We start from the raw sequence: 11,976 nt of genomic DNA, 5'->3' as shown, positions 1-11,976 counted from the left end.
ACTCCAAATATCAACTGTAACTTGTCTTTCCATACAGGGACTATTATCAGGATTTCATGTGAATAACAGTATTATTCAGAAGGAGGAAAATACATCACATTTAATTTATAATGCATTCCTCTGCATGTAACGAGATACAGTAAATACAATTAGGTACTTATCTTTATTTTTAAAACAAAGCCATTTTCAAAATATTAAAAAAATAGACCTCTTTTCAAAGAACCATTTAAATGTGGCTTTGACAGCCACAGTATTTTATTTATAACAAATAGATGGTACTGCAAAAAGCATTCATACATGTTTACGTAAATAAAAATGTTAGTATCATTCTGGCACCTTTTTGGGGCAGGCCTTTGTATTTATAGAAAAATTACCATAACTAAAAAGTAAAATCAATAATGGCCTTTAGTGTAATTTGTATTTAAACCTGAATTTGAGCAACCAGTGTAGATTGGTAACTTATTTGGGATCTGGACCCACATATCTGAAATCTGAAGTAGAAAGCTAAAGCTTCTCATTTCCATACAGTTTGTCAACAAATGTACCCCAGTCATTCTAGTATCTATATAAGGTGATCTATTAGCAACACCAGTAAAGTGATTTATAGACAAATATGCTAAGTAAGGGCTGACACAGCTGGATCCTAGTTCAGATTTTATAAAAAGACACTAAGTACCTATGCCGAAAAATAATGTGAATCCAGGATTACATTTTAAATGATGAAAGAGCTTCTGGGAAAAAAAATTAGTGATGGAATGACAACAGGTGTCAGGTACTTCTCAAATTAAGAGAAGTACATAACTGCATTCCAAATGAATTAAAACAAAAGCACATTTACAGTGGATTTTTTTTCCCCACCAAACTTTCCCGTTTCAAAAATGGTCAGGATTTGGGCAACATCTTTCCCAGCAAACACTTGAAACAACAATGACATCTTTTAAGAAGCCATTTTTTTTGCTATTGCACAGAGGTTGATTTTAAAGCCAATACAGACAAACGAGTTCAGAAAAAGGAGCGGTCTTCAAATCCATTCAGCAAATGCTGCAAATCAGCTTCTACTTGGACAATGAAATGGAGAAAATCTGTGAAACTCTCCATTTGGTGTCAGTTTTACTGTTGTGTTGCTGGCACCCATTTCAGGTAGAGGAAGCCAAGTCCCATACGTATGGGGAAAGCAAAAGCAGAAAAACATTGTGAAGGCTTAGCAGTTCTGTGACTTCTAATGATTATAGACCGAATTCAATTATGAGCCATGTTGCTGTGCAGTATTCTTCTGAGTTTCATGTCTCAAATACAAAGGAGCACATGGCTGCCTTGGGCAGATGTACTGGAATTATCTTCTTTTAGTTTACTTTTTCTTTTCTCTAAGGCCAAGTAAAAAATGTGAGATATTTTCATATACCACAAAGGTAATACAGCAGGCTGGAGTCACTCTAATCAAATTGGGGGCAATTCCTTTGTAAAATCCACCGATGCCTTCTTTCCTTCAGAGAGAGAAGAAAAGGATATATACATATATACACATATGTACTTAATTTCCTACAGAGCTAGCCTGAAGATAAAATCATAAACATCTTTCAAATGCCTTTAAATGTGTGAACATGTAACAGTATTAGCTGATCTAATGTAGGCATTAAACATCTCATAACTAATAAAAATGCTAGACAACACTAAACATAGCACACGAAAATAAAACTTTATTTTCTTAATGCCTAGAATTGGAATAAAGCCTTGAAACTTTTCACTTACTTTCTCAATATATATATTTACTAAAGTGAACTGAATTTAAATGTTTAAATACTCTGTTCTGGCCTTTTAGAATTAAAAAGAAACGTGGGGATGTATACCTATAACAATTTAAACATCCCCACACTGAAGACATGCATGTCTTCCATACATGGAAACAAGTGTTTGCAAAAGTTCTGCTACCAGTAGCAGATGTGGGGCCTTTTTTCCTTTTCTTTTTTTAAATTGGAGTATAATTGCTTCACAATGTTGTGTTAGTTTCTGCTATGCAATGAAGTGAATCAGCTATATGCATACATATACCCCTCACTCTTGGACCTCCCACCCCCCCCCATCCCACCCATCTACATCAACACAGAGCAAGGAGCTGAGCTCCGTGAGCTATACAGCAGGGTCCCATGAGCTAGCTATTTTACACATGGTAGTGTATTTATGTCAAACCTAATTTCCCAATTCATTCCATCCTCCCCTTCCCCCCGCCAACATGTCCACACGTCCATTCTCTACATCTGTGTCTCTATTCCTGCCCTGGAAATAGGTTCATCTATGATTCCACATGCACGCATTAATATACAATATCTGTTTTTCTCTGAGTTCCTTCACTCCGTATGACAGACTCTAGGTCCATCCACATCTCTACAAATGACCCAGTTTTGTTCCTTTTTATGGCTGAGTAATATTCCATAGTATATATGTACCACATCTTCTTTATCCATGCATCTGTCCATGGACATTTAGGTTGTTTCCATGAGCTGGCTATTTACAAATAGTGCTACAATGAACATTGGGTTACACGTGCCTTTTTGCATTGTGGTTTTCTCAGGGTATATGCCCAGTAGTAGAATTGCTGGGTCGTAGGGTAGTTCTATTTTTAGTTTAAGGAACCTCCAGACTTTTCTTCACAGTGGCTGTATCAATTCACATTCCCACCAACAGTGCAAGAGGGGTCCCTTTTCTCCACACCCTCTCCAGCACTTATTGTTTGTAGATTTTTTGATAATGGCCATTCTGACTGGTGTGAGGTGATACCTCACTGTAGTTTTGATTTGCATTTCTCTAATGGTTAATGATGTTGAGCATGCTTTCATGTGTTTGTTGGCAATATGTATATATTCTTTGGAGAAATGTCTATTTAGGTCTTCTGCCCATTTTTGGATTGGGTTGTTTGTTTTTTTGATATTGAGCTGCATGAGCTGTTTGTGTATTTTGGAGACTAATCCTCTGTCAGTTGTTTCGTTGGCAAATATTTTCTCCCATTCTGAGGGTTAGTCTTTTCGTCTTGTTTATGGTTTCCTTTGCTGTGCAAAAGTTTTAAGTTTCATTAGGTCCCATTTGCTTATTTTGTTTCTATTTTCATTACTCTAGGTGGTGGGTCATAAAAGATCTTGCTGTGATTTATGTCAAAGAGTGTTTTTCCTATGTTTTCCTATAAGAGTTCTATAATGTCTGGCCTTACATTTAGGTCTTTAATCCATTTTGAGTTTATTTTTGTGTATGGTGTTAAGGAGTGTTCTAATTTCATTCTTCTACATGTAGCTGTCCAGTTTTCCCAGCACCACTTACTGAAGAGGCTGTCTTTTCTCCACTGTATATTCTTGCCTCCTTTGTCATAGATTAGATGACCACAGGTGCGTGGGTTTATCTCTGGGCTTTCTATCCTGTTCCATTGATCTATCTTTCTGTTTTTGTGCCAGTACCATACTGTCTTGATATTGCTCCAGTTCTGTTTTTCTTTCTCAAGATTGCTTTGGCTATTAGGGGACTTTTGTGTTTCTATACAAACTGTAAAACTTTTGGTTCTAATTCTGTGAAAAAAAAAAAAAAGCCATTGGTAGTTTGATAGGGATTGCATTGAATCTGTAGATTGCTTTGGGTAGTATAGTCATTTTCACAATGTTGATTCTTCCAATCCAAGAACATGGTATATCTCCCCATCTGTTCATTTTTGATTTCTTTCATTAGTGTCTTTTTTTTGTTTTTAAGACTGTTTGGAATTTACTCTCTTAAATAAGAATGGTAACATTTGTTAAAAAAAATTAAAAGTACAACACCTTACTTTCACAGTAACGGAAAAACAAAGTTACGCAATTAAATAAAAACTCACAGAGAAACACACCAAATCTCACAACAGCACAGGTTAAAAACAGAGGCAAACGCAAGGCTTCACAGCAGGAAGCCTGGAGGTGGACAGGCACACCGTTCTGGCACAGCTCTGACCTCTGTACCACGCCTGGGGACCCGCCTGCCGCCCTCTACCCCAAGCTTAACGGACCAGGAAAAGTGGGGTGCAGAATCCCTTAATTCACTGGTCAGGTCTTCAAGGCCATGCTGAGGCCCCTTTCTGGAGAGACCAAGGATTCCACTGTCCTACAGACATACTAAACACCAAGAGACACCAGGGAGTTGTGGTAACAGACCTGGGGTGGGGGGAAGGGGCAAACACAGGCCTGAAAGCAAAGCGGTCCCCTGGGGTTCCTGAGCAAGAGCCCTGCTCCCCTGGTTTGTCTAAGTCACCTTTCTGGGGTTGGGAGTGTGCAGTGCTCACTTTCTGAGACACTTGCCCCTGCGGTCCCCACCTCCCCTAGGGTGCCTGGCTACTCTGCTCTCCCCAAACCCCGACCGGAACACTAAGCCAGGTCAGTGGCACAGTCCCCAATGTAAGCCAGAACCAAGGAACAAGAAGCTTGGGAAAAACCTTCACTAGTATTGTTATTATTATTTAGGGCACAATACATAAACGTGTACTTGTATATATGAAACTAAACCAGTGCAAACATATGTGTGTGTATATATATATATATATAAATGTTCACACAACACCATCTACTTTGACTCTTGGGGTAGGGTTGGGGAGGGAAGCTGGATTCGGATTCTCTTTGCTTTTCTAATAGGCTTTCCAGAAATGCCTATAAGAGAAGAGGGCTTGGGAAGCAGTGGGAAGATCTCGTAACTTCCTCCTGATGGCAGGAACCCAGGATTGTACCGCGTGGCTATTCTAGCTGGTGTGGGAAAAGCCTGCATTTCCTAATGGCTCATTCAGCATCCAAACTATGGAACCCAAAGGTGACCATGCAGGTCATGCACCAGCCACAGCGAGGCAGCCTTTTATGCTAAGATCCTCTTTCCATAAGACGACAGACAACGAAGCCTTTCTCCCATCCCATGTCTGTGACCTGTACTGGAAGCAATGCTCTTCTGTTCCCTATGATACCCCAAGCCGGTACACTTCAGTTTTGGTTACCCACTATGTGAGGTGTAAAGGGGATTCCTCTGGATGAAGAGAGGATCTAAAATCCTTCAACCGAGGGCCTTGTATTCAACGAGAAAACATCCCACTGGGGTTTTTCTTTCTCTGCCTGTTGTTATCCAAATGTTTCCTCTAGTCAGGGAAGGTACGATGAGGCCAGGGTAAGAAAATCTGTGCCAGGTCCACTGACCTGCAGCAGAAATATAAGAAGCTTTTGAAACAAAGCATTTACTGATTTTGAGAACAGAAAAGAGGGTTTCTACATGAAAAGATGCTAAACCAGGCAGCAGCTAGAGGCCAGGTTGCCAGAGACAGATGATGCTGGACTAGATTCTAACTCACGGGTTGTGTTTGTGTTTTTGGCAACAGCAGTCATTTTGGTGTAAGAGGAGAAGAACATAAGGGAAAAGACGGAAATGCCCATCAGTGTCTTAGTTTTCTGAATACAGGTCTTCTTGTCTCCTTAGGTAGGTTAATTCCTAGGTATTTTATTCTTTTTGTTGCAATGGTAAATGCGACTGTTTCCTTAATTTCTCTTTCTGATCTTTCTTTGTTAGTGTATAGGAAATTCAAGAGATTTCTGTGCATTAATTTTGTATCCTGCAACCTTACCAAATTCATTGATTAGTTCTAGTAGTTTTCTGGTGGCATCTTTAGGATTATCTATGTATAGTATCATGTCATCTGCAAACAATGACAATTTCACTTATTTTCCAATTTGTATTCCTTTTCTTTCTTTTTCTTCTCTGATTCCGTGGCTAGGACTTCCAATACTATGTTGAATAATAGTGGTGAGAGTGCACATCCTTGTCCTGTTCCTGAGTGTAGAGGAAATGCTTTGTTTTTCACCATTGAGAATGATGTCTGCTGTGGGTTTGTTGTATATGGCCTTTATTATGTTGAGGTAGGTTCCCTCCATGCCCACTTTCCAGAGAGTTTTTAAATCATAAATGCGTGTTGAATTTTGTCAGAAGCTTTTTCTGCATCTATTGAGATGATCATATGGTTTCTACTCTTTAATCTGTTAATATGGTGTATCACAATGACTTGCTGATACTGAAAAATCCTTGTATCCCTGGGGTAAATCCCACTTCATTATGGTGTATGATCCTGTTAATGTATTGTTGGATTTGAATTGCTAGTATTTTGTTGAGGATTTCTGCATCTATGTTCATCAGTGACACTGGTCTGTAATTTTCTTTCTTTGCGACATCTGTGTCTGGTTTTGGTATCAGGGTGATGGTGGACTCACTGAACGAGTTTGGGAGTGTTCCTCCCTCTGCAGTTTTTTGGAAGAGTTTGAAATGGATAGGTGTTAGCTCTTCTCTAAATGTGTGATAGAATTTGCCTGTGAAGCCATCTGGTCCTGGACTTTTGTTTGTTGGAAGATTTTTAATCACAGTTTCAATTTCATTACTTGTGATTGATCTGTTTGTATTTTCTAATTCTTCCTAGTTCAGTCTTGGAAAGTTGTACCTTTCTAAGAATTTGTCCATTTCTTCCAGGTTGTCCATTTTATTGGCATAGAGTTGCTTGTAATAGTTTCTTATGATCCTTTGTATTTCTGTGGTGTCTGTTGTAACTTCTCCTTTTTCATTTCTAATTTTATTGGTTTGAGTCCTCTCCCTTTTTTTCTTGATGAGTCTGGCTAAAGGTTTATCAATTTTGTTTATCTTCTCAAAGAACCAACTTTTAGTGTTATTGATCTTTGCTATGGTTTGCTACATTCCTATTTCATTTGTTTCTGCTCTGATCTTTATGATTTCTTTCCTTCTACTAACTGGGTTTTCTTTGTTCTTCTTTTTCTAGTTGCTTTGGGCATAAGGTTAGATTGAGATTTTTCTTGTTTCTTGAGGTGAGACTGAATTGCTATAAACTTCCCTCTTAGAACTGCTTTTGCTGTGTCCCACAGGTTTTGGGTCGTCGTGTTTTCGTTGTCATTTGTTTCTAGGTATTTTTGAATTTACTCTTTCTAGGTATTTTTGAATTTACTCTTTGATTTCTTCAGTGATCTCTTGGTTATTTAGCAGCGCACTGTTTAGCCTCCATGTGTTTGTGTTTCTTACAGTTTTTTTTCCTATAATCTAATCTCATAGCATTGTGGTTGGAAAAGATGCTTGATACAACTTCAATTTTCTTAAATTTTACGAGGCTTGATTTGTGACACGAGATGTGATCTATCCTGGAGTGTGTTTTCGTCCGCTTTCAGATGGAATGTCCTAGAAATATCAATTAAGTCTATCTAGTCTATCCTGTCATTTAAAGCTTGTGTTTCCTTATTTATTTTCAGTCTGGATGATCTGTCCATTAGTGTAAATGGGGTGTTAAAGTCCCCCAGTATTATTGTGTCACTGTTGATTTCTCATTTTATGGCTGTTAGTATTTGCCTTATGGGTTGAGGTGCTCCTATGTTGGATGCATATATATTTATAATTGTTATATCTTCTTCTTGGATTAATCCCCTGATCATTATGTAGTGCCCTTCCTTATCTCTTATAAGAGTCTTTATTTTAAAGTCTATTTTATCTGAAATTAGTATTGCTACTCCAGTGATTTCCATTTGCATGGAATATTTTTTCCATCCCCTCCCTTTCAGTCTGTATGTGTCCCTAGGTCTCAAGTGGGTCTCTTGTAAACAGCATATATATGGGTCTCCTTTTTGTATCCACTCAGCCAGTTTGTGTCTTTTGGTTGGAGCATTTAATTCATTTACATTCAAGGTGATTATCAATATGTATGTTCCTATTACCATTCTCTTAACTGATTTGGGTTTGTTTTTGTGGGTCTGCTTCTTCTTTTGTGTTTCCTGCCTAGAGAAGGTCCTTTAGCATTTGTTGTAAAGCTGGTTTGGTGGTGGTGAATTCTCTTAGCCTTTGCTTGTCTGTAAAGCTTTTGATTTCTCCATCGAAGCTGAATGAGATCCTTGCTGGGTTGTAGGTTTTTCCCTTTCATCACTTTAAATGTATCCTGCCACTCTCTTCTGGCCTGCAGAACTTCTGCTGAAAAGTCTGCTGATAACCTTACAGGGATTCCCTTCTATGTTATTTGTTGCTTTTCCTCCGCTGCTTTTAATATTTGTTCTTTGAATTTAATTTTTGTTAGTTTGATTACTATGTGTCTTGGTGTGTTTCTCCTTGGGTTATCCTGCCTGGGACTCTCTGTGCTTCCTGGACTTGGGTGGCTATTTCCCTTCCCACGTTAGGGAAGTTTTCTACTATAATCTCTTCAAATATTTTCTCGGGTCCTTTCTCTCTCCCTTCTCCTTCTGGGACCTCTATAATGCGAATGTTGGTGCATTTAATGTTGTCCCAGAGGTCTCTTAGGTTGTCTGTCTTCATTTCTTTTCATTCTCTTTTCTTTATTCTGCTCCTTGGCAGTTATTTCCACCATTCTACCTTCCAGCTCACTTATTTGCTCTTCTGTCTCAGTTGTTCTGCTACTGATTCCTTCTAGTGTATTTTTCATTTCAGTTATTGTGTTGTTCATCACTGTTTGTTTGTCTTTTAGTTCTTCTAGGTTTTTGTTAAACATTTCTTGTACTTTCTCCATTCTATTTCGGAGATTTTGGATATCTTTACTCTCATTACTCTGAATTCTTTTTCAGGTAGGTCGCCTATTTCCTCTTCATTTATTTGGTCTTGTAGGTTTTTACTTTGCTCCTTCGTTCGTAACATTTTTTTGTTGTCTCGTCCTTTTTGATGGGTGCGGCTGTGTTCCTGCCTTACTGGTTGTTTGGCCTGAGGTGTCTAGTACTGGAGTTTGCAGGCAGTTGGGTACAGCTGGGTCTTGGTGCCAAGATCAGGACCTCCGGGAGACCTCACCCTGATTAATATTCCCTGGGGTCTGGTTGCTCGGGGGCTCCTCTCATCCCCTTAGGTGTCTGTGGTCCCCCACCAGTGCCTGGTAGGTGTCCTAGTTGTGAGGAGTCACGAACTCCGTGTCCTCCTAGTCTGCCATCTTGACTCTGCCCCCCCCTTGGGGCCTTCTTAATTCTATTAAACTAGGTTTTTTATGACTTCCTATGTTCAATGCCATTCAAATATTCTATAATACCTAAATTTTAATTAATTTGTCAAGGTACTTTCACACATCTCATTTGATTTTTATAAACAACTCTGTCAACCTAGATATTCAAATTTTATAGATGAAGAAGTCGAGGCTCATGGTTTTCTATGGAGTAAATGGGATATGGGGAGGAAGGGGCCATCAGCCATGTTTTCACCACAGACACTGGTCTTTGCTATAAAACTAATGATGTCAACTGCACGGTTTAAGATTTACAAGGTACCTCCTAAGAGCCATTTTGATATACCACATACTCTTACCTCCATGTCTTTGTGATTACATCCAATACACCATTGTAAAACATGTGTTGATCCTGCAGACGAGCTCTTACAACTTGGTATGGGTATGTTGCTGCCACAGCAAATATTTTGGATAATGCTGCAACTGATATATATTCTGCCGTGCTCTAAAATGACAACAGAAAACATTTTTCTTTAGGTAGGGTTTCTTTAAAAATATAGAAGTAAAATTTACATAGGGAAACCAACACTGAAGTGGATCCACAAGTGAAAAATACTGTTTCCCCTCTTGAAACAAGGTCGTTCAATGGGGTTCTATTTTTTACAGTTGTGTGCCATTATCCTGTAAAATATTTAACTATAAATTAAATTAGTGGCAGAATCAGTACTTATCATCATAGCAATACTACCAAAGTAAACGTGACAAAATTTCCATCTATTAAATGCCCATAAAAATAAATACCAGTGTTTTTTCAAGTATCACCTTACCAACTGTGCTTCTGGTAATCTATTGGTATGTTGGTTGTATTTCAGTTTCAACAACTCATATGCCATAAACTGAAGGGCACCATGTGATGTTCCAAACAGCCCAGGAATAAACCCCTAGAAAGGAACAAGTGAAGAAAAAAAAAAAAAAGCTAAACTAAGCGAGTTTCCAAGGGACCACAGCTTCCGGGGAGGGGAGTAAGGAATGAGTGACCTCAATGTGTGACTTAGAGAAATGGTTACTCAACAAAGTTTTATTTTAGACAGTCCTTCTCACACCCACCAGTGTCACGATGATACTTCTTATGGTAATGAGGATAAACAGTTTAAAGTACAATTTCAATACAGATTTCGGTTGTCATTAAATTGTTCCTTGCCTAAGTCTGGTTTCTTTTCAGGACTGAGTACAGGTCATTCCGAACTCAGACAATAGAGCCAAGGGAAATTACAATTGTCAGCTATTAAAATATGTTGATAATAATTCATTACCTTATACAATCCACGCACACCTTCATACTTATATATTTTCAAAAGTGTATCAAGCATTCCTTTATATTGCCGCTGTGAGGCATTAACAACACCATCGTACTGTAACATAAGGCGAGTTTTTGTTACCCATAATGGGTTGGTAATGCAGAGGGTCATGGCTCCTGAAATCAGATTTAAATAATATTACTCAGCATACAGGTACTTTCTCACTTCTGACAAGCTGAATTAAGAACAGTCCATTTATATAAAGAATGGGGCTGTACCTGCAACAGCAAGGTGTGGTCCCTGAGGCACAGACCTAGGGTTAATGGGTAGACATAGTTTTTGGTGGTCTTAAAAAGTTCCCCATGTGGTTAGTGAGAAGTAAATTTAAAAGGTGATGAAAATGTGAAACACTTTCCCTTTGAGGTGTGAGGGTAGCAAAGATGTCCTGGCTCCTAAACAAAGTGGCCTAGTGTGGAGAACAGATCGAGGTCCTGGGAAGCAGATGCTGATAAGGAGATACATATACTTAGGAGGAGGACACAGTACAACCCAGAGGGGCTGAAGATTAGGGGGAAAGGACCAGCAATCCAGCACCTCAATCATCTGTGCACGTGCACACGTATACCCACCCCAACTTTATCACCCTCTTCCTCAAACCCACTCAAAGTAGCCACAACACCTCAAAAATTAAATAACTATGTAATATCAAAAGAAATATTTACATTCTTTACAGAGAGTGATGATTTTGTTAAAAAAAATTCAAATGGTTAAGTTTCTCATTTGCCAAGTTTCCTAAGTAGTCCTTTATTCAACAAGTATTTATGGAGTCCTATTGTGAGTCAGGTCTCTGCTAGCAGCTAGGTATTCAAAATGAGCAAGATAATTCTTGCCTTAAAAAACAATCAGTAAACATTAAGAAACCAAGGTGGGGAATTCCCTGGCAGTCCAGTGGATTCAGCACTTTCTCGGCCTAGGACCTGGGTTCAATCCCTGGTTGGGAAACTAAGATCCCACAAGCCGTGCAGCACGGCCAAAAAGAAAAAAAAAAAAACCACCAAGGTAACAAGGTATCAAAGTAGGAGTTAAAAGACTTATGAGTCCTACTTTGTTTTTCCTTCTGAATATTACACATACATAAGGCAATTAAACAAGACTATTAAATTGTTTAATTTGAAAACTGAAATCATATTTTAATGGAAGAAACACTATACCAAATCATCTTAAATCATTAGAGAGTCGTAACCTTTCTAAATATTATACCCTTTGAGACAAGTAAAATTCTTGAAATCTATCCAGAGTAATCCATCAGAATACTTGCCTTCTAAGAAATTTCATGTGATAACTGATTAGTATAGTTAGATGAGCATATTTAAACTCAGGTGTTCATAGGAAAAAAAGCAAATAAAGAACAAAAGTGAAAATCAAGTTGGAAGTTGATGTTTTATATTTCACACACTACCTTACCAGCTTCAGCAGCTGAGATGAGATATTCTGTTGCCTCTAACCTTTCTGCTCTTCCTTCTGTCTTATATGATTTGATGGCATTGTAACTAAAAGAATTAAACATGAACAGTTGTATAAATATTTGAATGGGTGACATAAAGCAGTAAATTCTATTTTAAAGTGTGGGTAACTTAAAAATACCTCAAAAGTAGAAGTCAATACATAATCCAACTACAAAACAAGACCTTTTTCAAATAATGGATTTACTGGAAATGG

At 38.3% G+C, this 11,976-nt stretch overlaps 1 protein-coding gene across 1 annotated transcript in view; it reads right to left on the bottom strand.

Annotated features, from left to right (window-relative positions):
* Positions 1-220: 220 nt before the first annotated feature.
* SLC25A32 (solute carrier family 25 member 32) overlaps positions 221-11,976 on the bottom strand; it is a 49,333-nt gene continuing 37,577 nt past the window's right edge. The window contains exons 3-7 of the mRNA XM_022584650.3: positions 11,722-11,807; positions 10,273-10,433; positions 9,787-9,900; positions 9,319-9,464; positions 221-1,484 (exon numbers count right to left, since the gene is read on the bottom strand). Of these exons, the coding sequence (XP_022440358.1) occupies positions 1,349-1,484; positions 9,319-9,464; positions 9,787-9,900; positions 10,273-10,433; positions 11,722-11,807 (643 nt within the window). The 3' untranslated portion in view covers positions 221-1,348. The remainder of the gene's footprint in view (positions 1,485-9,318; positions 9,465-9,786; positions 9,901-10,272; positions 10,434-11,721; positions 11,808-11,976) is intronic.

This window comes from Delphinapterus leucas, chromosome 17, assembly GCF_059928025.1.
Source record: "Delphinapterus leucas isolate spDelLeu-1000000601 "Yukka" chromosome 17, BTC_Dleu_Yukka2, whole genome shotgun sequence".
Classification (NCBI taxonomy): Eukaryota; Metazoa; Chordata; class Mammalia; order Artiodactyla; family Monodontidae; genus Delphinapterus; species Delphinapterus leucas.
Note: the sequence above shows the minus strand (reverse complement) of the source record. Positions and strands in the feature narration are given on the sequence as shown.